Below are 27,308 nucleotides of genomic sequence, written 5' to 3'. Positions count from 1 at the left end.
AGCAGCGTCTCTGCAGGTTTGACCACATCAAATTTAAATGTTTTAACACATTTTAAATATCACATCAAATGAAGTTTAATACCTGTTTTACACCAAATCATGATGGAAAACCAGTGGGGACAATATTTTTTAATATCAGGTCACTTTTTAGAGTGGTTTCCAGGACGGGTTGACCGATTAAAATGAATTGAGCTGAATGAGTTAAATGAAGTTAATTAGTTTCTTTCTGTGACTGCAGTAGTGATGGAGTTTCCTCCAGGTCTGATGCTGCTGACTCAAGGCTTTTCAAGGATTTTCAAGACCTACAAATACCTTTTAAAGGATCTGACTTTAGAGAGGACTGTCCCCGTAACGATGCTTGTGGACGAGTCCTGATGAAGCTCGCCACCAAAGATCATTTAAAAAAGAAGTGAGGCTGGTTTCAGTCGTTTCCTTCATTTTTAACAACAGCTCCTCATGTCACAGGAGCGATTTAAACACGTCAACAGGGTTAATAACGATGTAATAAAATATAACACTTTGAATAGAACATTTATAAAACAGATTAGTGCTGCTTTTGAAGTAGTTTCTGTTAAAACTTTACATGATTTCATGGTGTACAAAAACACAACAACACAAAACCTTTGATATACAGTCATAATTGTACATTATATTCCTTTACAGTCCATAACAATCCTTTTTCTCTATATATTCTTTTAATTTGTTTGTATAATTCATTCATAAATCAAAGCCATAATGTCTTCTGTGCAGTCTTGTGGCTTGTGGTCAGTCCAGCCATTGAAGTGATGAGCCAATCGTTGAAGCTTGTACCTAAAGGGAAACAGGCCGGCGTTACAAGCTGAACGTGGCTTTACTGAGCAGCCTGTTGCACAAACTGAAACGATCCTGCAGGAAAGCTCCTCACAAAAAAAAAAAAAAAAAAAAAATCTTTTCAGCGTCTGATGATGTACAAGAGGTGGAAAACTGCACTCAGGTTAGTCACTTCACTACCATGAAGGCCAGTAAAAAGGTCTGAGATACAAATGGAAAATAAATTCTACTATTAAGTTAATTTCAGTAAATTCACATGTGCACACGCTCCGAAAAGCTTGTATGGATTAGTATGTCGTGTTGTGCTCTTAGATGTGTGTAGCTTCAGGAGAAAAGCTGCGTTTCCCAGCTGCATGCTGCCAAACTCCATCTGAACATCGTTGTTTTCACCTCCACCGGTCCGTCCATCACTCTGTATCCTTTGTTTATTTCATCAATCTGTTGGATCTGTTTGTTTGCTATATTATGCTACATTCAAGTGCTATAGGAAATTTAAAAGTCAGCTGCTAAAGAGCATTTTTATGCCATTACATTCAAATCAAGAAGACAACCAGAAAACAAACGGTACTAGAACTTTAGAAATATGGCAAATTGTGGCCAGTCCCAAAAAATAAACCATGTTCAGTCTTTTGATCTGGACAAGAAATGAGATTTAACGTCTTAAAACTCTTTTTAAATGGCACATTATTCATCTGTTAGAAGGATTACTTAAATTTGCAATTTTGGAAATACAGTATGGCTCTTTGTTTGCTTTCCAAGAATGAGTCAAGAGGACCGACATCGTCCTCATGTCTGAGCATTAAGCTCGGAGCAGATATGGTTAGCCTAGCTTAGCACAAAGACTGGAAGTAGGGGGAAACAGCTAGCCTGGCTCTGCTGAAAAGTACGCCTACAAACACACACAGAAACGTACATTAAATACTCTTTGTGGTTATAGAGTGTTTGCTGGAACTATTTCATCCACTCAGCACTATGTCTACATCTAAGTGTTAATTATGGTCAAGCTAGCTGCTTATGCTAAGCTAGGCTACAGACAGACAACAGAAAAGTGCTTTTTTAGATATTCGGGGATGGTAGGAGTAGATGATAGAGCCTCTTCTGTGAGTGCTGCAGAATTTGAAAGCATAATAATCAGCATGGTGAGAGGAAATTTTGGCTTTTAACGGCTGCTTTTCAGCGCTGCCACACAACAAGGACGTCCGTCTTTGAGCATGTCCAGCGATGTGCTGGGCTGAATGTGCACAGGAGAGGAGACTTCTTTTTTTACAGCAGTGAGTCCTGAACAAGACAATCTACCTCCTTCATCCTCAGAGACTCGTCCCGGTCACCCTCACAGTCCTCATGTCTCTTTTATCTCTGCTGTGTGTCCTCACGCCACTCTCCACTTCACAGCTCCAGTGTTTAAGATAAGTTATGCAGTTGGTTACTATTTGAGCGAGAAAAGACTGAATTGTCCTCAGGTGAGTCCACGGTGTCTCTCCTCAGTCAGTCCTAATAATGATGAAAACGTCTTCCACTGATTATCACAGACGCCTGAGGAGGGAAATCAGACGTCAAGCCTCCATTACTGGACGACATCAGTGTTAAATGATGGAGGAAGTCGTCTCGTGGTAAAAGGAAACTTGGCTCACACGACCGAGAGAGCAGGAAGTCCTTCATCACTGAATCCCATCTGAAAAATATCAAACAGTTTGAGATTCGCTGTAAAGGAACAAAATACTGATGTGGATGAAAAACGAGTGAAACGCACTGTTGTTGTCGTCCGAGTCGGCGGCCGGGTCACCGTGTGCTTGTCGCAGCTCGTTGTACTTCATCTCCACCTCCTGGAAGCAGATCGTCACAACAAAACTCACCGTGATCCACCGACCAGTGACTGTAGCATCAGTGTGTGTGTGTGTGTGTGTGTGTGTGTGTGTGTGTGTGTGCGTGTGTGTGTGAAAGCAGCTAACGACGGCAGGCTGTCCGTTAGCGTGCGGTACCTTCAGATACTGCAGGTCGGCCTGCAGGAGGCGCAGGTGGGTCATAAGCTGCCGGCTGAGGTTGGGGCCACCGCTGCCCCCCGTCTGCGAGGAGGAGGACAGCAGTTTCCTCATGTCGATGCCCACGTCGCCTCCTCCATCGTCATCAGTGCTGCACTCCTCAAAGCCCCCGCCCAAATCCAGAACCACGAAACCACCTGGATGGAGGAGCAGAAACACTTATCTTAGCTTAGCTTAGCACAAAGTTTTTAACCAGCTAGCCGGGCTCTGTCCACGGGCTACAAACTGCACCTAGCAGCACCACCTGTTAATCAACAGGTTACACTACATTTCCTGTTGCTGCTAGCTGTTTCCAGTCTTTATGCTAAGCTAACCAGTTGCTGGCTGTAACCTTCCTTTAAGCCTTCAGCACTTCTTTTCCTCACCGTTGCGTTCGGCTGTCTCAGACGTGCCAGCGGGTCCTGGAGGGAGCTGAGGGTTGTCTTTCTCTGAGCTCGCAGATGCTTGGCCCTCCTCAGACGCAGCAGAGGGCCCCTCAGGGCTCCCAGGCTGACACTCAGGGGCCCCACTCTGCTTGTTCTCCCCTGTCTCCTCCTCTGCCTCTCGGCTCATCAAGTGGTTGAAAAGAACCTGCTTCAGCGTCGCCACTAGGACGAAGAGAAAGACGTGACAGACACCACTAGAGGCAAGAGAGAAAATCATTTTTTGTGATTTGGGTGAAGTGGCCCTTTAACTGTGACTTACGTGTCCTGAGAGCCTCTTCACCTTTAGAGGAGGGGATGGCGAATACAGCCTGCTCTTGGTTTCCGATGGCGATGCCCTGACGCGACCCCTCCTGCAGGAAGGGCAGTCTGTCTGCCAGCTGCCCGTCCAGGAACGCCTCCAGTTCAGCTTCATCCACCTCTTCATCATCCTCCTCTTCCTCCTGTCTGTCTGCCACCTCCTCTTCCTCGTCTTCTGATTTCATGCCATCGAACGGGTTCATGCTCGGTGGAGCTTGAATGTCTGGAGAAGAGGCGGCATCTTTATCTGTGACGCATCGAAAAACACATTTCAAGTGAAGTTTTAGATTTAACGTAAAATGTTTAACACTTGAGCTGTGAGACGACGTCACCTTCAGGTTTATGAAGGATGCACAGACAGTCCAAAACACAAAGATGTGCAGTTTAGAGTGATATGAAACAGAAAATCCTCACATGAAGCTGCACTCTGTGAATAATCTGCATTTTTGTTTGATCAATGATTCAATTATGATGAAAACTGCCGTCAACACACCTGAAGAATGGACGCTTCCACCTGATGTCTCGTTTGGATCTTTGCTCGTCTTGGGCATGCCGTGTTTGATGATCTCAATGGCGTCCCGCTCAGCACTGAAACACACTCATGTTAGAAACAATGGAAAGAATAAATAATAAACATCAGTGTCAGGGAGCGGCGGTGGCGGCGGCGGACTCACTCGGACTGAGCTGCAGGTGCGTCTCTGTTGTGAGGCTTGGCCTTCATGGCGTCGGCGCACTGTGTGATCAGACACTGCCACCTGGATGACGGAGGTGAAACAGCAGGATGAGACGGAGGAAACAGACGACATGCGGCCATGTTTGTGGCGTGAGACTTACGTCCTCTGGTCGGACACCGTCTGAGCCATCAGCTCATAGATCTGAGCCCCGCATTCCGACATGGACAGCACGAAGAAAGACCTGTTGTCTGATGAGGACAGAGATGCAAACAATGATTACATTACATAGCAGTTACACTAATTAAATGCACAAAACATTAAGAGAGAGCTGGAGCCACATTAGCAGCTCTGTGAGAAAGCTTTGAAATGCTAATGCTAAAGGCTCATATCGACAAGCTAACATGCTCACAATGACAATGCTAATGTGCTGATTTTAGCAGGTCTTTTTACGACGTTCACCATCTTAGTTTTTACAAATATTCCACTTTGGAGTGAGTGCAGTTCTCACCAGTTGCCACTGGACGGACCAGCACAGTGTTGAGTTTGATGACGGGGCTGAAGATGTGTTTGGTGTCGGCGGCGCTCGCCAGATTCTTGCCGTGGAATTTGAGGACCAGACGCTCGTCCTGCTTCTGCAGTAAAACCAGGATGTCCTCCAGGAGGATTGTGTACAGCTCTGAAAGAGAGACACGGCGATATAAAACTGCATGTAAACACTGTAACCCGACTGCACATCCTACTTTTTATTCACGTAGAGGTGGAAAGCAGATATCTTCTAATGTTATTCTCGTATACTGGTACCGATCGTCTTGTCTTTATTGACTTTCCAGGAGAGTGGCCCCTCGTGCACCATCTTCCTCTTGGTCAGGTCCAGATTCTGCAGGACAAGAATACAACAAACAGCTTCATCAATAACCTGAACACCTCCCACGACTACATATTGAGTCACAGTGTATTAGATGTCCATTTCGTGTATTTTAATGCACCGGGGACGGACTTTATGCTGAGCTCAGAACAGTCTGACTAGTTTCTTGCCTTGAGCTCCAGGATCATGGGGTTTTCACTCTGTTTGAGGGACGAGATGTCTAACCTCCTCTGATACTCCTCCAGCCTCTGTTGAGGAAGAACAACTTGTTAAAAGCTTTTCAGGCGCTCTATATCACAAAAAAAACCATCTGATTTTAATCTTGAATAGTCTCCTCGATTCTCACGTCTGTACCTGTTTGTCTTCTGCCTCTTTGACGGCCTGGTTCACGTGGTTCAGGATCTTTTTGCAGCATTCTCCAGCTTTCTTCACCTTCTCCTTCTCCTCGCCGTCTTCTGCAGGAAGATAAACGTAACGTAACCAACAGCCGCTTGATGAACAGCCTCGGCCACACTTACACCTGTTCGGCGCATACCTGTGTACTTGGCGATGTTTTCCAGCATTAGCGGGTACTTGGTGGCTCTCTGCACCTCTACAGGAATGATGTCTTTAAGCTGAAGCCTGCGACACAGACGGTTGCTCTCAGCCTCCTGAAGACAGACAATAAGGGCAAATCAGAAACACATAATTAGGGATTGTTGGGGGGGGGGGGTTGGTGGAAATTGGTAAAAAAAACATAAACAAAGAGTCTCAAATACACTCGAAATGAGCATGTAAACGCTCCCCATTTGCCCTTTATGTACATGTGTAATTTGCGCCCTTTAATAGAATCAAATCATTCCACGTCACACGGTCTTGACCTTTGACTCAAGCTTTCAACTTTCTTCCTGACCTTCATTTCAACAAAATTCAACTTCTGAATGGAAGAACTCAAACGACTGTGACGAGTGACGGCGGAGAGGTCGGCTTCCTCTCGATCAAACGTGTCACTTCCTGGCAGCAGACCGTGCTGGTCGACCGTACTCGGCCGTTCTGACCTGCATGAACAAAGTGAACCTCTGGTCTTTCTTCTTCCTGCTCTTGATGAGCTCCAGTGCAGACGGCTGGTTGCTACAGAAAGTTCCCACTGCTCTCTTTATCTTCTCCTCTTCCTCACCGCTGAACTGGAATCAACACACAGACACATCGTGTTCACACTTGCATTATACGCAGTCACGAATATTTTTCTGGCTGCTGAGTTCAAACTGGTCTTACCCATCCCAGCAGATCATCTGCGATCTGACCAATCACTGATGTCTCGCTCCTCTTCCTGATTGCTGTCATCTGCTCTGTTAGAGAAACTGTGGAAGAAGAAGAAGAAGAAGAAGAAGAAGAAGAAGAAGAAGAAGAAGAAGAAGAAGCTCTGAAATACAAACAATCAGCGTCTCATGTTGTTGTTACTGACGATCTGACACTCAAGTGTCCGGAAAGAAGAACAACATGAAGCAACAATTCAGTATTTTATTATATGTGTGTGACGCTACCATGCAGCTGAATGATCTCCTCCAGGTTAATAAAGATGTGTTTGATGTCTTCTGGGGGGAGGATCCCGTCTCTGTTCAGCCTCTGGTAGAAAACACAGTCCAGCACCTTCAGCATCCTCACGTGTGCACGCTCGGTGTAGAACAGCTCTGATGGTCGACAGACACACACGTGTAAAACATACACCGCATGTACATTTTTTCATTTCTCTGTAACTTTGGAAATGCTGTTGACTCACCGTTGATGGCTTCCTGCCGTTTGATCTCCTGTGGCGTCAGGCTTGCTAGGACGCCTTGGCTGACCAGGCTCTGCCAGGTCAGAGGGTCCTCCTCGCACTCCATCTCGCCTCCCTGGTCGTCTTCGCTCTGGACGTCGGCTGAAGTCACTGCGCACTGTACCTCCATCCTGCTGCCAGGCGAGGACAGAGGAGAGTGAGGAGGTCTTTAAAGTAAAGGCCTCTGTCTGTCCTGTACATCTCTCTCTAAGCACCACTAACTCCCCTCTTGGATCCTTCCAGAGTGGGACCACGAAGAGAAAATCCAAACCTGTAAATACCTGAAAGTCTCCTGGTCTTCCTCCTGTAGCTGCTCCAGGTTGGACGGGCTGAAGTCAAACTGAGTGCTGGTCGGACTGGAGACGCCGTCCTGGTGGTCAGCAGACTGCAGACCCTCGGCCAGTCTGGGCTGGATGCAGAACGGAGACATATCTGTGGAGTAAAGAGGAGAGCGGTCCAATACAGAGGAAATGAACATTGTGGTATTCCAAAGTCTATTCAGATAATTGTGAATTTTCTTTTGTAAAGCCCTTCGTAACAGTGTTAGGAAAGGTGCTACATAAATAATGTTTTTTAAGGGCTCTTAATGTGAGTCTAAAGGGTCATGAAATGTCCTGTTACACAAAATTTGGTTTGCTTTTTGGACTGTTCTCCAGTCGTTGCTTGGTTCTTGAGACACACTGTAAAGTTTTTTTTCTCTTCAAGCCTCTAAAAATATTAAAATCGAACAAACTGAGAAGAGAAAATCACTCTTTGACTGAACTGCTCATAACTTATAGACATTCAAGGTGTCACTGACCCACGACACTACCATCATATTCCTGATAATATCAAGATACTCTTGGGGAGGAGAAGCCAGCATATCTTACTGGAGTCTGAGTCTTGTCCACTCGTATCTGAGGCCTGACCGGTGGGTGAGCTGTGTATGGGGGAGGTGGTGGAAGGTGAAAGTTGGATGCTGGTGTCAGATCCCTCGCCGAGCTGATTTCCTCGGATGCGTCCAGAGTTCGGGGTGGAGGAGTCGGACTGCTCAGGGATGCCGAAGGCCGGCTGAGAGAGCTGCTTTGGTGACCGTTGCTTGTTCATCTCCACGGCTTTACCGACTGCACACAAAGCCACAAACACACAAGTGTGCAAGGGTAGAAAAACCGTCAGCAAAGTCAGCAAACTGAAAACTACCAGCTGCCTCACTCTGCATTAACGGTACTAGGATCTGTGGTATCCTCCTCACCTGAAGTTGAATCCACTCTGCTCAGGCGCCGAGGAGGGCCGAGGATGTTGGGAAATCGAGGCTTTTTCACCTTCTCCTCGCCCTCCTTCTCGGGCTTGATGCTCTTCTGCTTGATAAAATGATGCATATTTGAAATATTTACTTGAAAATGCAGAATTTCAAACAGTTTATCAGACAGAAAAGCATGATGTCATGATCATATCATGCAATTATTTCATAGACAAGAGATAGCGTCACGCTGATTGATAGCTAATGTTAGCAAGCTACGACAGAGAGAAAACTAGCGAGCTAGCTATCTAGCTAGCCTTCACATATACATACATAGATCAATAGCTAATGTTAGCAAGCTAGGAGAGCTAGAGATAACCAGCAAGCTAGTGAGCTAAGCTAGATAAGCATATCATAGATAGATAAACAATTCACTATTGCTACTACCTTTTGTAAACAGTTCCTAGTTAGATTACAGTGATTGCTCAAGCTAATGTTAGCAAGCTAAGGCAGATGAATGCGAGCTAAGGTGGACAGATAGTTTGGTTTCACAGGTATGTGTGGACATGATGATACAGGATATTTTTGTGTGTGCGTGTTTCTCAACGTGGGATTTGACCTTAATCTTGGGCAGGAAATTGATGCGAGCTCGCTTATGCTCGAGGCCACGAGGCTCCTTCACTTTCACCCCAAGGTGCTTCATATAGGTGAGAATCACATACTGCATAGTTTGGCTGCAACATGATACGACACAATCAGGGAAAAGGCAAATTGTTATTCACTGTATAGCATATATAACTGTTGTCTTCTATGCAATTTAATGTAAATCAGATCAGACTGAACAGAAACTAAAACAGATGTCACATTGACTGTCCTGCCTTACCACTTCTCCTCTTCTGTGGGCTGTGAGGTCAACCTGCAACAGGCATCTCAGGGTTAGCACACACACAGTCACACAAAGAATATAGGAATTGTATATAGATATGCACGTGTCTTTGCGTGTGTGTGTGCTCATGGACTCACAGGATGTCCTCTATCTTGGAGAGGATGTGTTCAGCACAGGAGCATTCCTTCTCCAAGGCCTCTTTTCCCTGCTCTGAGTCCAGCTTAGACAGCTCGTCTTCGGCCAGAGTCAGACCCATGCTGCGCTTCTGTCTGTATCCCATTAAACATCAACACAAACACAGGAATAACATCATTCACAGGTCGACATATGGAGGAATCACCTTCTTGAACCTAACCCATTACAGATTTCAAGTTAAATCATTATCATCAGAGTGGTTGCACAGTTTTAGGAATCTTACCTGAAATCTTCCAGGTTCCTGTGCAGGTCTGGTAGCAGTGCATCCTGTAAAACCTGGGTGTACTGTTTGCAGAGCTCCTCCGGCATTAACTCCAACCTCCTCTTCTCTGTGCAGACAAAAACATGCCCAAAACATAAATGCCAGTTCATGGAAGAAATCTGAGATAAATGTTAGCGTCTTTGTATCTCTTACCCAATTCAGCTGCCATTGTCTCTGGCAGTGGTACTTTAAGATTCTAGGAAAGATAATCAGAAAAGGAGTTACATCAACAAACATACAAAAGATTCAATAAGTCAAAAATGTGGTCTAAGAGAAAAGGAATTGACTGAGAACAATTCACCGCTGTTCGGTCTATAAAGAGCGAGTGGAATTCCATGAAGAAGCGTCGGCTTTCTTTCGAGCTGGTTTGCTTGTGCATGTCAGCATAGAGATAACAGAGCTAACAGAGGGAAGAAGACAAGAAAAGACCTTCATACTGCTGCCAATGTGCTGTTCCTCATCACATTTAGTATATTATGCTGCATCAGAACATGGACAATACACCTTCGAATCAAAAAGCTTTTCTCAGACCAGTCATGGCATCCCACAAGGATTGATCCATGGCCCACTTTACATTCACATAAAAATAGCATTTACTCTTATTCACATAGCTTTTTTTCAGCATAGTTTGCATGTCTATCATTATGCTGAATTAATAACATGGATATTATTATACCTTAGTGTCTATTGTGTGTGCGTGTTTGGATATTTACCAAAGGCGCAGGGTCGAACTGCGAGACAACATGATGGAGGAAGACAGCGAGGTGAGCCGGCCGAGACTTCAGCAAGTCTACGCTCTGAAATGAGCTACACTCTCCATTAATCTGAGAGAGAGAAATCCAGTCAGAGATTAATTCATCAGCGAGGTTTGCATCCATTTCCAGGTATTTTCATCAGTATCATTTATACCAGAGCGACTGCATCATTCATGCAGTCACTCTGGTTGGACGGGCTGAACTGAACTTGCTTATTGTTTCCTTATTGTCAGATTTATCTTTGGATCTTTGCATACCTGCTCTTGCTGAGAGTCAAAGTAGTCATCCTCTGCTCCAATGATCTGAGGGTTGAGGAGGTAGGGAGGGCTACCCACAATGCACTGAGCACTGGAGTCCTGCTGATATATTGGCACCGTTATATGCACTGATGGACAAACTCACACATGTCACTATTATGTGCTGCATTGAAAATCTTACTTTAGCATAAAAACATCACACTTGTGTGTCGTGTGTGTGTGCGTGTGTGCGTGTGTGTGTGTGTGTGTGTGTGTGTGTGTGTGTGTGTGTGTGTGTGTGTGTGTGTGTGTGTGTGTGTATTACCATGTCGGGGGTGTCCTCAGCGTCGGGCGATGGGCAGAAGTTGAGGCCGTCTCGGCGGCTGATGTCTGGGCTCTGACAGGGCGTCTCTCTTCTGCCAGGACTCTCTGGGAGGGGGCTGCTGTGGATCTAAGACACACATACAGAAACACACACACACACACATCAATACACACACAGAACAACACAACACTTAAGCCAAATTGATTGTTTAGTCTGGTGCTTAATACTGGGAAATCCCAAGAGATTGGAAAGTACGGCTTTTTCATCCCTATTTATAGAAGTTGTGATAAAAAAGACTGTTGTTACAAAGGAGTCTGAGTAAGCAGCATTTTCAGACAGACTTCCTGTTGTATTTAACATCAGATCCTGGGTACTCTCACAGCGTATTATTAACAATGATCCATGTCAACAGAAACACCTGATCCAGGGTAAAGTAGTTAGAAAATGTCCATTAAACACAAACACGGTCACTAAAATCTGAAAAAAATCAAGCTGACATTGAGACTGAGAGCTATTTTGGTCATTTCTGACTATTTTTAGAAGATTCATTGATTGGAAACTATCAGAAAATAGTAATCGTGTCCTCTTTGACCAACAATCCAAAACCCAAACATATTAAATTTACAGTGAAATAAAAGAGAAAAAATACTTAGATTCCAGAAGCTTCCAACAAATACAACAAATATATCAATCGATTGTTTAAGCAACACTGACTTGAGCAACAAGCTCAAAACCACAGCTCCCAAAGTTAAATGCAGAGTGCTTCTGGGTAATGTGGTTCACCACACTGACTGCTGCGATCTGTCATTACACCCACAGAGTTATTGTTGGTCGAGGGCCCGTCGTTGCCGCCGTCACCTCGCGAGGACAGGGTGTGCTCCCTCAGAGGAGGCCCGCTGTCCCCCTCCTCAGCTTCAGTATTCCTGGATCCTGTGGCTCCATCCTGAAACACACGGTGAGAACGTGTTGACCCTCTTATCAGGCGCAGTTAACACGGGTCCTGCAGACCAAAGCGCCTGCAGTGACCGGCGTTAATGTGAAGTGTGTGGACGTGACAGCGGAGACGAAGCTTCGGACTTCAGAGAAAAAATGTCGTCAAACTTGTCGCAGGATATAAAGGAAGCAAAAGACGAGAGTTTTAACCCGTTTTGAGTGTGCGTGCGTGCGTGCGTGCGTGCGTGCGTGCGTGCGTGCGTGCGTGCGTGCGTGCGTGCGTGCGTGCGTGCGTGCGTGCGTGCGTGCGTGCGTGCAGCACCTGTAATGCTGCTTTGCTGAGCTGCTCCTGCTGCAGTGAAATGTGCCTCTTGGCCTCCTGGATCTCCTTCAGTAGTTTGGGCCGGGGGTTTCTGCTGTACTCCTCCTCCTTCGCCTTCACACAAATAAATCCCAAACAAGCATATTTTTAAAAATATTTGATGATCTGCTGACATGTTTAGAGTCAAATGTGATAATGAGTAACTGGTGGAAACATGACAGAAGCCAGACCAACCATAATGAACAGATTAGAGACTTAATTAATAATATTAATTTTATAATTAATGAAACAGAGCCGTGAATATCACAGTCTTACTGTCCAATAAACACACCTGTAGGTCCTGTTGCTCCTTGGTTAACATCTTTTGCAGGATGTCGGCCTTCTGGCTGTGCGTGGTTTTGTTCTCAGGCTAAAAGAGGAGACAAAGAGGAAACACGGAGCTAAAACAGTCAGAGACACGGTGACAAACACATCCTGACATCATTATTCCCATCACACACTAATGTGACTGAAAGCAGCTTTAGGTCGACTCAGCGGAAGAGAGAAGTGATACGAATCAGACTGAAAGTGAAAAAGAAAAAAGGGGAAATACAGTAAATTATTGACTATTTCCAACAATGTTATTTAGTACACGTCTTCTGCGTATCTTCACATTCAGACATTCTTTAGATTCTTCAGATTTTATGAAACCAGAGTCTCCAGTTTGACACGTTCGATGTTACAAAGAGGACGAATCGCTGACGCAGCGCTGCAGTTTTGGGAAAAGCTGGCGGTAATGGACTGAGACGATGGAGCTAATTAAAAATAACGAGCTGCGTGGGTTGTAGCAGACAAATCACACGCAGACAATAACATCTTAAAAATAAGGAAATAATGTCTCGTCTGCACCCTCAAATTGCTCAGCTGCAGCATCTCACTCGTAAGAATAGTCAAATCACATTTTCGTGTGTTTATGGAGAATATTATTATGGAATAAGCATAAGATTCTCACATTTCTCATAAGTAGAAACAGCAGCAGGAGATGAACACAATCAACCTTCTGTATATAAACATCAGACGCTCCAAGTTTAACAGTGACAGCAAGTTTCTGGGACATTTGTATTGTGAACGAAAAGAAGTCCAAACCCTGATTTCTCTGGAAAACATCTTCTTCTTCTGTGTCTTAAAGATCGCTGCAGTGAGTTTCCATTTGTAATCACAGCTCAGAATGTTTCTTTAATCACTTAAATAAAACAAAATCAGACCAGTCGCACTAAAGGAAACACAAACTGTGCAGATACGAAGGAGTTTGCATTTTAAAGAAGGTGACATCAGTTTAAATTCTTTCAGCTAAATGTTGTGTGATGACGTCTTCCCGTCCTTCACTCAAGAAACGGAGCACATTACGCATGAAACACATAAAACCTCTCGTCTCCTTCCTCACCCCGTCAGGCAGGGAGGAGGTGATCTGCTCCTGAGGGCTGCAGGACGAGCCGCTGGTCACATGGCTGCACTTCTCCCCACCTGGCAGCGCAGGTGAGTGCGGTGCTGAGAGAGAGGAGGACGGGCTGAGCTCTGCTCCTTCCTCCTTCTCTTCGCTCTCTCCGTCCTCCAGGGGGATGTGAGGAAGCCCCGGCGGCCTCCCCAGCACTGTCAGGGCTACATAGGAACCCGCTGCCAGAGAGGAGTCATGGGAAAGGAATGAAGGGAGGGTGAGGAGAGAGAAGAATGAAGCCACCGTGAAGACGTGATCACCAAACCGGCTGAGAGAAAGAGCTCCATCAGAGAAACATCTGACCACACGAAAGGACAAAATTCTGTAACACTGATGAATTATTTGTCCAAGCCAAACGCATACTTACATTTTATGAGCTTTACAACCTCTATGTGGTTTGAATGTGTAACCAAGGTCCCATTAACCTATCAGAAAACATGAGGAGAGAACAGCTGATCACGATATCCATCCTGAACCATCAGTGTGTTCGTCCATCTCTAAACACATTCTGACTTCTTTAAAAATGCTTCTTATGTGACTCAGTGTGACGACGTGGCTCATTGGAGCAGAGGGAGAAGCCACATCAGGCCTCAAATACACAGAAAATAATATTTTTGATGACGACAAAAATATAGAAAATGCCCAAACTCCTCGAACCACCTGAATAATTGAGCAGGGGTCCAACAACCTGCACTGAAAAGCTATGTTAAATGGATTAGCGTCATCCTTTGCAGAGATACTAAGAAGGAAACAAAAAGGCTCACCTTAATGATCCTATCTCCCGTCTGGACACCAGCTCGCCTTGCAGCTCCATCTGCAAACCAAAGACAGAGTCAGAGATGCTGCTTCTGCGGACGAGGTCAGTTTTCATAGTGAGGACGTTTATGCATCGTGAGGACATTCTGGCCGGTCCTGTCTACTTAAAGCACTGTTTGAAGGTCAAGACTTGAATTTAAGGTTAAGGTCATGGTGAGGGCTAGTGCATGTGTGTGTGTGCGTGTGTGCATGTGTGTGTGTGAGCCTTACCTTCTTTCACCAGCTGCACAAACACCGGGTTGTCTCCACTTACAGTCAGCCCAAAGCCATTTTTATCTCTCTGGATTATCACACACCGCTGGACAAGGCCTGTCATTAGCACACACAGAGAAGAAACCAACGGCCGTGAGATGATCCACCGTCATGGCGTGATGTTTATGTCCAAACACAAACCTCCTCCGTTAATCTTGAATGTGATTTTTCTGGTTTCTTGAGTCAAAGTCTCCTCCATTACTAATCAAAGAACACATTAAATCCAACCTACATGAGTTTTCTCTCACACTCCACATTCTGCTATCAGTTAAAAGTGACCATTGAAGGCAGTTTAGTCTCACACTTTTGCAGTATTTGCCTAAAAGAAACTCTGGCACAGAACGTCTCGTGCAGTCACTTGTGGGAAAAATTCTCCACACAGGAAGAGACAAATCAAGAGACTGCAGCAGAAAAGGGTTTTAAATAGAAGTCTGCGCTCTGTCCACAAAAATGGACTCAGCAGCAGCAGATCTCTCTCCTCTCTTTAACATCCCTGTAATATAATAACGATACTACTTTATTTAAAATAAAACCTTTTATTGAAACCTGTCTGCTCATATAAAACATCATGCAGAAACTAAACACACTCTGAGTGCATTTCCTTCCTGATGAAACCCAGTCAAAGCTTATTTTTGGTACAAATTGTGCAGCGTTACCTCCATGTTTGCTAGCTTTCAGTCTTCTTCTTCACTGCCTTTCTAGCGTCCTGCAATGCGTCACACACACGGCGCTACAAGAGGAGTCAAAAACTCCACAGGATACCTTTAACCTGACCCGCCCTGCACTCTGTCCTACTGACAGTTTGGGAAATCCCACGACCGCGTGCCAGCAGCACAGCTAATAGCTTTGCGACCCTGTGAAGCCAGTGCCTCCAGGTCAGACAAGCCAATCACATCCCTACACTCGAACTCCATCAACAGCCTGAAATGTGCAAAGAGACCAAAGACGGTCCATCCGGGATGTTCTGAGCAGGTTTAGTCTCTCACTATCTTCCTGGTTTTCCTCCTCCTAAGCGGATAACTGGTTGTTTTCTGGACTCCATGAAGGAGCCTCAAGACTTCAGGGTGAAGAAAAGGGCAGGAAGGATTAATGTCAAGCCTGCAACCGAGGAAACCACCTGAACAGCTTGTTCCTGCCTGCAAACACAACATCTCTGCCCTCCCCCTTCACACCTGGGCTAAGGGCTACGGGACCATTTGTATTTGAAATTTTAAAGCAAACGTGCAGCAGAGGAAAACATGCACAAAGAGGTGAGAGATAAGTTTACTCAAGGATACACAGGAACCAGACTTTACTCATTATTTTCATCTGCCGTTTACTTCCTGGATTAAATCCTAAATGATCAGATCAACAGTCCAAAGCCTAAAGATATTTAGACAAAGAAAAGAAGCAAATCTTCACATTTCTGAAGGTGGGACTGAAAAATGCAGAGATTAAAGAGGAGTAAAGAAAACGTCTGTTGAGGTCGCTTACGCATTCACAGTTAAACCTTCATGCTGGATTTCTAAAGAAGAAATGCAGCAGCAAATTAAAGAAACGATCAAATCATCTGCTGGCGTCTCACCTGTGGGGTCGAACTCGTGCTTGAGAGAGATGGAGGGTTTCTCATTTTTGGGTTTCTTGTCTGTGGGGTCCTTGTTGAGAATGCTTGGGGTCCTGGAGGACACACGGCAAAGCGAGGACACAGAAAAGACATCAGAATAAATAAAATGCATTTGAAAGTGAACTAAATGCTTTAAAGATGCACCTACATCTGCAAGACAAAGAAGGACAAGTAAACGGTGGATGATGAAATATTATTACAAACGTCAGACAGGCTGCAACCACAGAGACTGGAGGTTTATGGGCTGTTTGATGTGAGCTACAGCTGACACTCCCAGACAGGCGAAGCTGGTAATTCACAGCTATTCAGCGCTACGTGCTCTGAACGATGAAGGCTTTAAGTGGTTCCCCTCGTCAGGTGCAACAAAACAAACGGCGAGACCAAAATCGTCCACTTGATTGTTTGTGCGCTTCAGTTTTTTTAAAGCAGATGTAACGTTGGCAGGTGGGCTTGTTTAAAGGTAACTGTTTCCCAGTCCTTATGCTGAGCTAAGAAAACTGGATACGGATATTAAGTCACATCAATCCTTTCATCAGCAAAAAAAGTGACCTATCACTGTCCATGTTCGATTCCCATAGCCGAGGGAAGATGTCTGGGATGCTGAGGAGTCAAAGCTGTGGCTGCACAGGTGATCAGACACTGTAGTTGGAGGAAGACCTGTAGAAGCTCTTCACCTTCATCCCGAAGAACCCAAACACAGGTGGGGTCATGTTTCATTAAGCAAACCTGAAAATCAGATCATTTCTCATGTGGATGACAGCCCTCTTTGCCACTCAGACAGCGTACAGTCACCCATTAAAAGTGCCACCTTCCCATAGACCACCAGTGTAGCTTTCTCTATATTATTAAAGTGGAAAGACAGAGCTCCATGAACTCCGTGTTTGTTGGTATTGGTTTAACTGATTTAAAATGGATATCCCTGATGGGAGCTGGACCTGATGGTGGTAGTTCATACATTAATAGCAGAGGTTCCCTCTCCGTGTCCCCCCTGCAGCTCCTCCCACTCATTCCGCAAGAGGGCTTTTGTTTGTGCTGCTGTTCCTCCCTTGGATAATGGGGGCCCTGGGCTTTTAACAATGGCTCCCACGTCAGAGCCAACTTACTATACTGTGGCTTTGTGGGACACATTCCCGGAAACGGAGACTAGGGTTTTTGGCTTGGCTCCAGTTTCCTGAAAGGGGGAGAAGGCTGGGAAAGAAACGGAGGAGGGAGACGGGAAGGAGGAGGCGCAAAAGTGTCTTGAGGGAAGAGGACGGAGCTGAGGCAGTCTCACTTAGCCGGGAGTGTGTGGACAATCCTGTCCAAACTAAGATGACGAATTGAATTCTGGGATTATCAGATCCAGAGAAACAGAAGTCTGAAAATGATCTTTTTTCCTGTAAACTGAACCAGAGGAAAGAGCTGAAGCACATTCTCCCCCAGACGCAACAAAGCTGTCACAGTTACAGAGGAAAAAAAGGTGAAATTAGGTTGAATAGGAAAGAATTACAGCGGTAACCTCGTCTTTTCCTCTGAGATTGGAAGGCCCACTTCAGGATCCTCCTCGCTGTGGTTGGAGGAGATTAGCAGCTGATAAGATATGACGAGACAGGGACAGATTACATCCTGCTCAGTGGGTGGCAGCTAAGCACTTACTGCTGGGTAAAAGCCTTTTGCTTCAGATGGGCCTGTCGAGGCACCATCATGGAGACAAACGTAAGAGGTTTTACTTCTTTGGTTCAGAGCAGGTGATGACTTTTAACTTTCTGACACAACACTGCTGCACAGGGATGCCTGAAACATGGTTCTTTACCACAGGAACTACAGAAAGTGACCCCGACACTGAGACAATGTGGACGAAAACCCCAAAACACACATGAAAAACAGTAAGAAGTTTATTCAACAGTGTGTTTATGTCCTCTAAGCTCCCATCGTTAGCATGCCCGGCTAATTAGCTTACTAGTTTAAGAGTTTAAGGTACTGTTAGCATCATGCTAACGGTACCAATCTGCCCTTCTGCTGAGTTACGGTGCTGAAAAGAGTTTTTTCATGACACCATGATGTCACAGTGAAGTTGACCTTTGACCTTTGGATGTAAAACGTCATAACTTCTTCAAAATGATTCTTGCCAAAAACAAGCTAGCTAAAAAATATTGATTATAGCAGCTTTAAAGAATCATGAACAAAATAAACCGAATAAACTTTTAAGGGAATAAACTGTAATGGAGAAATCCCCTCAAATATGAGCGTGACTGGCACTTTCTTGAAACTTATATATACCAGTATATATGTAAGAAGCTAATATTGGCCGATTCAGCTGGAAAGTTCCTGAATGTCACGACATCTTGCCAAGTTACCAGCAGTGCAGCGATATGGCCTTCCTCTGCAGAAGTCCTTAAAATCTGGTTCAAAAGTTCACCAATCCAGGATTACAAAAGGGAAAGTGTTCACGTCCATGTGAAAAAGCAACTGGCACCACCATAAAAGGGGACCATTAATTTAATTATTGCATTAGGGTCACTGGGCTGGGATACAGGTCTGCTGGCTAACTGGTTCAGACTTTCTTTACTTCCTTACTGCTCAGTTATCAAAGGAGGACCAAAAAAAACCATGCAGTAATCTACTGGTGCCTCAGATGCCAAAAATACCAGACAATTCCTCTGGGATGATAACGGCGAAGGACTCGGCTCCAGAGGGTTGAAGACAAGAGTCCAAGAAGCTGAAACTCCACATAGACCTCCACGTTTATGACGAATGCAGAGAGAAAACAACAAGATTGTGCCTTAAAACCAATTAACTGCTGGTTAAATCAAGGCTAACATACAGTCAACTGGTTAAATGTACGAAGGACACTTTTTTTACCACCTCAAACCACATAGATACGCCCAGTCGTCACATTAATTATCTTACAGTTTTCACATGATTTAAACAAACGTTACAGAGATTATCATCTCACTGTGGGATGCACAGAAATCGTCTAACCAATAAAATAAATTAGATAAATATACAGCCGAGATGAGAATCATGCAAAATGAATGTCATAGGTTTGTAATCGACTAACAGGAGGATGTAAGAGAAGACTTCATTAAAAAGGCATCTTTCATTTCTGTTTCAACCACATTCAAATCTGTTGACCACTTCATTAACTTTTTAATTAGTCGCACTGGAGGAACAGGATACATCAGGCTTCGAACACACACACACACACACACACACACACACACACACACACACACACACACACACACACACACACACACACACACACGATGTTTGCTCATGGGCTCAATCCACCAGACCTTTGAGTAAACACGAACTCCACCGGATCATTATTGGAGCTTTCCAGAGCGAATACTTTCACGTCTGGTCCATTAATGACTCACGATCTTCTGACATCACTTGGCTCGCACCACTCTTTCACCACAAACATCCAAATTCAATATAAGCTCGCAAACTCCCATAAAGATCTAATTAAGGCCGTAAAACATTTAAGACTGTTTGGACAATAGAGGCCATGCATGAAACCTCAAATCCCGACACCAGCTGATTGATAACGATCACGTCACTGACATACATTATAAATATATAAATGCACATTTAATTTCCAATATTTTCTTTGACTAAATGATTGATAGATGAGCTCCTGTGGCTCATAAATCATGATTCTGTTGATATCTTGACACATAGCTCAAATCTTGGAGGCTCTATCCCCTCAGAGCACCTTTCTGTGGGATGATGCATCCCAGAATAATATCATTTAAATACAGAGCGTTCATTATGCAGCAGAAACCCTGACAACAACCCCTCAGAGACAGTTTAAAGTTGGGACCAGTCTTCAGTAACTAGCTGTAATTGTTAGCGTGAATAAGGCTGCTCAGTGCACGGCACATGTTCCCTGACCCGCCCGCTCTTTGGCCGTTTGTCTTGATAAAGCTTTGTTTGTCTTTGGTGATGAATATCCGAATCGATCTAGAAAAAACAATTCAAACTTTTTTTGCGTACATGCACACATTTCATTCTGGAAAACAACCGCTCACACAGACATCACTCCATTAAAGACAAAACCACGGCGTCGTGACGTATGGAGATCAGCTCTCAGTGGTGTGAATTATTCATTTAGCTCTGTTTAATCCGTCCTGACAGCCAGAGACAGACAGTGGAAACACAAACCGTCTGCGGTGGAAAATAAATCCCATTTGTGACTGTAATTTGAAGCATTAAGCGCTCACTGTCACTAGTCTCAAACTGAAACAGGGCGTTTAGCGGTTCGTCAATAATGCTGATGATACAGATCACAATCAATGCTGACCTTATCTGTCGCCCTCGGTCATCAGCTGATTGAAGAGAATCTGAAAAATGCATTGAAGCGAGTGACAAACTCACAGAGTCGTCTGTTTCTCACGTTAAATACCATTAAGTTAACGGTGTTAACCAAATGCGCCATTGGTGTGTGATTGAGTGCTTTGCATATATAAATGCAGTCATCCACTTTCAGAGGGACACACAGTGCTGCTGGATTACTGTCAGCAAATGTGTATGTTAGTGCCACGGTGACACAGTGGTAACACTGTCACATCACAGCTAGAAGGTCCCGGGTTCGATTCCCGCTGGGGCGCTGTGGGCGCTGGGGGGCGTGTCCTCCAAAGGGGCCTTTCTGTGTGGAACATGCAAGAAGATCACCACCTGACCAACGGTGACAGGAAGGAACTGGGTCGCCGCTGTCGGCGGGCAGCCCACCGCTCCTGGTCTGCCATGGAGGAAAGATTTCCAGGATGGGTTACATGCAGAGAAATAATTTCACAGAAGTACGTCTTGTGCATGTTGTGATTAATGTGTCGTGATTAATGAAGTATACTTCTTCTTCATATCAATTCAAATATAAATCAGATATTTTGCATTAAAATGTTTGATTTTAACTCAAATAATTCACATGAAAGCGTTAAAATTTGCATGTCTGGATGCCGTGACATCGTACAGTTTTTCAACAGCACGCTGCACTGACAAACACAATCCAGTGTTTTTAATTATATGACTTTAATAAGCCTGTTTTTCTTTTTTATGAGGGTGCACTTTCATCTGCATACAAACATCAGGCTGCAACATGCAGAGTTTAACCTCTTCATTTGCATTAACGCTGAAAAGATAACAACAATTATTCTTTACAGCAGATGTGATTATACGTTTAAGGAGTAATGAAACAGCTGCACAAACACGCACAGAGTTCTGAATCTACTGCGTGAAATACTGCTGATCTCGGCGTGTTATATTGTACTGTACGTGCAGTAGCATGACAGCGGGCGGCTGGTGGCCACCCTGCACAGATGCATCACAGTGGCGGTCAGGAAGGACCAGTGGCCTGTTGGGCCCGACAGACATTGTTTAACAGTGATGTCACCACTTCCCGTCAGAGGGTGGAGAGGGGGAAGGTGGGAGGTCGGCGGGCGGGAAAACACACAGATCAGCAAAACCGTGTGACAAAGAGCAAAAGAGCTGCTCCACGGCCTGCTGGGATGCATCCCCAACGCAAGCATCGGCCTCACAGTCGCTCGACTCAAACAACAAACATGTAAATAAAGAAATTAATGAGTGTGGCGGCTTTAGTCAGGACAGCTGAACGGGAGCCTGGAGGGAGGGGGTCATTAGTTAAACTGTCTGCTGGTTTGCATCTCTGAGCTGTCAATGAGTCATCGCTGTGTCGTCTCACCTGCTCTGAAGGACCACACTCAAAGAGGAACCTCCTCCTGGCTGCATCCCATCGCCTCCCTGAGCTCTCCACAACAACCCTGCAGCTCACATTTAAAGGCGTTCAGCCCTGATTCAGTGCAGCAGCAGCTCGTCGCACCGTCAGCCTCCGTCAGCTGATCCTGGGACTGACCTCCAGCAGCTGTGCTACGCAGCATCGTGCATTCATTTTTATGGGTTTCACTCACTGAACCGCCTTTCTTTCATCCCGTGCACACACGAGCAGAAGCTGCACAGAGTTCATAAAATAATCTGCAATTTTCAGATGACAGTCGTCTGTGAAACAGGATGCTGCCACAGTTTACGATCTGCATGAAGTGAAACTGGCCCCGGGCTCAGAGAAGAGCAAACACATTCATGGGAAGCAAGAAGTTATCAGATGTGTTTGTTTAGAATCAGTTTTTGGATATTTAGGTCTGTTTCCCTACAACAGCTTTATCTGAGTCCCTTAAACTCATCTGCTGCTTTCAAAGCAGATCAATTTCCATTGAAAACTGCTGCAACGTGCACGGCCTCGGTGAACCCAGCTGAGCATGTTCAGCCTCTGTTTGCTGTCTCCTCCGGTTATTTGCATGATTCTCCATTAAATGTGTGTGATGAGAAGAGAGTGTGCCTGTTAGACAAATACACCACGTGTGTCTGAGGCAGGAGAGCTCAAAGCCTGAAGGTGTCGCGCTAATAATCCATAACTGCACAGAAAAACCATGTGATCACACAACTACGGCAAGCAGGGTCGATCAAGGCTGATCCAGACAGTTTATTCATACAGTCAAATCGCAACAAAAGTGATCTCACGACACTTTTCAAGGAGAGCAGGTCATCAATAATAAATAAATAATGCAAGATATGTGAGTATGTAGATAGTATGATATAGTATATATGATACTACTTGCATATATTAATATATGATGGTACATGTATATAATAATAGAAATATTACTGTATTTACATTGCTAAATAACAACAACACATATATAATAATAGTAGAAATATGACTTGTATGTATTTTGTATGACAGCATAGGTATATATTACTATATGATGGTATATGAATAGAATAATAATAGGATGCATACAATGATAGAAGTAATGATGGTATGTCTGGAATATGTGACTGGTCTTTTCCTGCAGGCTGGGGGACAGGAGGACATGTCCCACGCTGGGGGACAGGAGGACATGTCCCACGCTGGGGGCTTCGACGTCCAGACAGTAAAACATCACGGAGGTTGGGAGAAACCTCGCAGGCTGCTCAGACCGAATTCTTCTCGCTGAGAAACCCTTGAACCACATCCAGGAAGTGACCTCACCGCTGCAGGAGCTGGCACAAATGTTGCCGAGCAACTGAACCCCTTTTTCTGTATCTCAGGCTTCTGTAATAACCTTCGAAACCCGCTGACGGCATGTTGTTTAGATAATGAAACTAAATCATGTCATTACAAAAGCACGTTCCTGACGGACATGCAGCGACTCTCCTCCTCTGGCACTGAGCGATGAAGCTCGCAGACGGGCTGCGTTTGCTAATTTGCAAGTAAAACCTCGTTCTGAACTGTGACTCAATCAAAACATGCAGAGTGCAAACTGCAGGAGCTCAGACACTGAGAGAGTGAACATATTTTCCTACAGTTTAACGCTGATACGGTGAGTTCATGTTGAACCCTGAGTCCAAAAAAGGAAAGAACAAAGAATATATTTCACGTCTGAGCTCATCAGCTTCACTGATTCCTGTAAATATCTGCTTATTGTGAATCTGATGCAGCAACACGTTTCACAGACTGAAAGATGTGGAACGCTCCAAAAACACCTGTTTGGATCATTCCACAGGTAAACAGGCTCATTGGTAACAGGTGAGAGCATCATGATTGGCTATGAAAGGGGCATCCACTGTGAAATACATAAATAAAATAAACAAATAAACTTGCTCACACTGACAATGTTAGCATGCTAACATTTGCTAATTAGCATAAAACACAAAGTACACCTGAGGCTGAGAGGAGTGTCTGATATTTTGGTCATAAACCAAAATCAAGTTTTGACCTGATGGTGGCGCTAGATGGAAAGTTATTACACTTCATCCTGAGAGGAATCAAAGAGTGAAACACTGTTTTAGAAAACAACTCGCTGTGATCTCATTCGCTGAGTTTACTCTGAGTTTATCAATCAAATGTGACGTTCTTGACCTGAACAGGTGCTTCTGACTAATGTGCACTCATTAAAACTCATCCTAACTAATCTCAAATATATATAAAACGCTGCATGAAACAATAATTACACGCTCTAAATCTGAGCTTTTTGCAGCAGTTTTACACATTTCAGGCTGCGGTTCAACAGCTTCCACAGAGAGATTCTGCTTCATTAGCATCCAGTTTCTGCACACAGTAACTCCTGAACCTCCACTGCAGACAAACACAACGAATGCTGACGTTTCCACACGAAGCACGAGGGCTCAGGGCTCCTGAAGCTGCTCTGAACCATCACGCTGGACCAGCGCCTCCAGCAGTTGTACTGGTTTCATGTATTTTTTATTATGCAGCAGATTTCCACACAAACAAGCTCTATGTGAAGTTTTCTGACCTACACAACGATCCATTGAACTGAGCTCAGCTTCAGCAGGGAAATACAGCTCATGTTCTTTTCACGCTATGGCGACTTTATGACTGCAAAGGTTAAAAATATCTTGATGTAAAACTTCGGTATGTGAATCCTTAATGAATAAAAAGTCGCCAGGAGTCAACTTCTTCTTTTAAAGGAATAGTTCAACAATTTGGAAAATATTGTCTGTCACTTTCTTTCAGGGATTAGGTAGATAGACAGTTTAGGACAGTCTTCATCTCTGCTGGTGCAAGAATAAAACAAACGAGACCCTCCAGGTACCGAGTGAGCTCCAGACGTGTTGGCAGCCATGTTTAAGCTTGGGAGAGAGCCAGGCTAGCTGTTCCCCCCACTTCCAGTCTTTATGCTATGCTAGGCTAACTCAGTGTCCTTCACACAGAGATTTATATGGATCTTCATCTCAGCCTCAGAGAGAGCCTTTAAAGCCTTTAAACTTGTGTTTTGTTTTAGAAACTCCAGCTGGTGCTTTGGCTTTCATGATTCCCCTTTAAGTCCATTCTTCGGTGTGTGTAACGCTTTCCACTTCCACAGTCCGTCCGGATTTTAAACTGTATATGGTGCTTATGGGGAACTTGTAATGGAAACACTACAGAGAATCAAAACTACATAAAAGAGGTCCATTCTTGTAAAAAGCAGACGAGCGGCTCGGGCTTCTCTGCAGGCTGAAGGTCAAGAAACAAATGACTTTGTTTGACTTTCCGAGGCAGTCATGTGTGCCTTTGTTTTGGCGTTTCCTCAGAGGAAACTCCTGATTACTGAGTGTAAAAATACAGGAGTGACTTATGAAGGATGGAGTCTGAAAAGCTCAGTCAGCCATTAACCTTTTCCAAAAACAATTCACCTCATGTGTTTCTTACAGAAGCCGAAGATCGGCCAAAATGTTTCAGGATGGCACCAAACCCCAGAGCTGTGAGGCTTATTTTTCCTAAAGACAGCCTGTGTATGCTCTGATCGATGGAGGGGAAGCTGTATGACCATATAATCAAATTTGTAATGATGTGCACCGGTCAATGTGACTTTTAACTTTAGTTTGTCTTCTATGCTGCAGCCAGTTGCAATCACAGATAAGAAAATGTGTCTGTAGGCATTCAAGGGCCTGCTGAGCCCCCATAGGTCCCTCTGTGGCAACTTTAGGAGCCTCCTGCAGAATATTTCACTGTATAAATACTGAAGGACATCTTTACACAGACACGTTTCAGTCAGTGCACCTTCAGTCAAGCCAGACAACAAGGAAATTGCCTCAGACTCAGGTATCTGGGATAAAACATTCGCCAGAGGACAGGTCTGTGCACTTCAGCATCCTGTCCTGGAGGTTATGAAGAGAAAAATGTGAAGGAGCCCCTCCGTTAAGGTGACCTTCTAGGGGCCACAAGTAAAGAATGACTCATTCCAGGAAAATGCCCCCTGCTGGCTGGGAAGGGGAGCGTGTGATCCACAGTCAAGACCAATCACATTTCTCCAGTAAATAAGGGAAAACCGAGCCCCGTTATGGTGTGTTTTGGTTCTAATAGAAGAAAAAACTTTTCTGACCTCCGTTGAGAAATCAGTACATTTTGATCTTCATCTGATTTTACCTTATAAGCATAAAAGTTAGATGATAATGTTAGAGTTCACAGCAATTTTCAAGGACTTGTGTCCAGTTCGGCGTGGATCCAGCAGACCAAGAACCTTTACTTTACTAAAACTTAACTTTAACAAAATATATTCCCTACCGGTTCCACAGGCGTCTCCCACCACACTGCGACGTGAAGAGGGCAAGCTATCATAACAAGTTTTTAGAAAGTAATACTTTAAAGGAGCGTTGCTCTTGTTTGTTTCATCATTTGACTGCCGAATTCACCAGAACACCACCCCAAACGACAACATGTCTTATACTAAGCTCTGCTTCTTATGTACGTTTCCAAAAACTAAGATAACCTTAAATTTAGAGAATTCTTAATGGAGTTTGGCGCGATGTAGCTCATTTTTTCCATTCACAAACCGCTTCAGAAAACCATTTAAACTTGATAAACCGTGCTGTCATCAGATGGCAAAGAAAGCGCAGGCTGAGAAAGAGCATTTAACTTACCTGTCAGTGAGAGTTGACTGTGAGCCACTCATTGAGCTTCTCTTTCGAGTTTCCGAGGACTTCACCCAAATAACATTTTCAGGATAATATGAGGCTCTTTCTGATTAAAACGGCTCCTTTATCTCATCCCCTCGGTGTCCGTCCATATCCACAAAGATCGGCGAGTCGTTATATCCTGCAGAGAGTTTAAAACCTCGTTATTCTGATGGGATTGTTTGCTGGAAAAGCCCAAATTTCTCATATATTCACGAGCAGCGACGATGATTAAGCCTGAAATCCAGAAAGCTGCAAGAAAGTGAAGAAATGTGCAGCTTTTCCTTTGGGGTGTGAGTGTGTTTCATTAAGCAGCGGCTGCTTGCAGCAGCACAGACATCTGGAAAAGCGACACTCACTCACTGCTTTGGATGTTTTTCACAACTTTCTCAAAATAACCCCCAAATCCAACGTGAGGATATCTCTATTTTTCCCTGGGAAATACTTCTATGATGACACTCCAGCCTATTCCTGATGTCCCGGGAAGAATTACGTCAAACTTTGGCTGCAAAGTCCAAAATGAATTCTGTCCTCTCGTTTCCGTCCGGTCGCTGCTGATTTGGGAGCAGTTTCTGAAGCATCCTCTTCCAGGTCTGCTCGCTTTAATCCGCACTCATTTGCACGGAAGACTTGGGTTTTTTGCTTCACTGTGTGATGCGAATGGAAAAAGGAAATGCTTCGCCCCCCTCCCCAA

General features: G+C 44.5%; 1 protein-coding gene across 4 annotated transcripts; it reads right to left on the bottom strand.

The window, feature by feature from the left end:
* Window positions 1-425: 425 nt before the first annotated feature.
* On the bottom strand, window positions 426-27,209 carry arhgef12b (Rho guanine nucleotide exchange factor (GEF) 12b). Of its 4 annotated transcripts, XM_070983646.1 has the most exons (39): window positions 26,974-27,209; window positions 26,582-26,756; window positions 16,145-16,236; window positions 14,539-14,637; window positions 14,277-14,326; window positions 13,880-13,937; window positions 13,462-13,691; window positions 12,370-12,447; window positions 12,039-12,152; window positions 11,601-11,726; window positions 10,784-10,909; window positions 10,480-10,581; window positions 10,181-10,291; window positions 9,769-9,867; window positions 9,621-9,663; window positions 9,429-9,534; window positions 9,148-9,279; window positions 9,008-9,040; window positions 8,744-8,858; window positions 8,137-8,242; window positions 7,775-8,008; window positions 7,187-7,337; window positions 6,870-7,039; window positions 6,634-6,780; window positions 6,365-6,450; window positions 6,148-6,273; window positions 5,646-5,760; window positions 5,465-5,565; window positions 5,281-5,358; window positions 5,047-5,122; window positions 4,754-4,921; window positions 4,406-4,493; window positions 4,246-4,326; window positions 4,065-4,159; window positions 3,534-3,818; window positions 3,215-3,436; window positions 2,790-2,986; window positions 2,561-2,633; window positions 426-2,482 (listed from the first exon to the last, which is right to left on the bottom strand). In XM_070983646.1, the coding sequence occupies exons 2-39, from the start codon at window positions 26,611-26,613 to the stop codon at window positions 2,469-2,471; spliced, it is 4,359 nt and encodes a 1,452-aa protein (XP_070839747.1). In that variant the 5' UTR covers window positions 26,614-26,756; window positions 26,974-27,209; the 3' UTR covers window positions 426-2,468. The 4 variants fall into 4 exon arrangements, with proteins under 4 accessions (XP_070839747.1, XP_070839746.1, XP_070839748.1 ...); XM_070983645.1 differs by having other exon boundaries at window positions 26,582-27,209; XM_070983647.1 differs by having other exon boundaries at window positions 10,480-10,578; window positions 26,582-27,209.
* Window positions 27,210-27,308: the final 99 nt, after the last annotated feature.

Source organism: Chaetodon trifascialis, chromosome 16, assembly GCF_039877785.1.
Source record: "Chaetodon trifascialis isolate fChaTrf1 chromosome 16, fChaTrf1.hap1, whole genome shotgun sequence".
NCBI lineage: Eukaryota > Metazoa > Chordata > Actinopteri > Chaetodontiformes > Chaetodontidae > Chaetodon > Chaetodon trifascialis.
The sequence above is the reverse complement of the archived record's forward strand: the minus strand, read 5'-3'. Positions and strand labels throughout refer to the sequence as shown.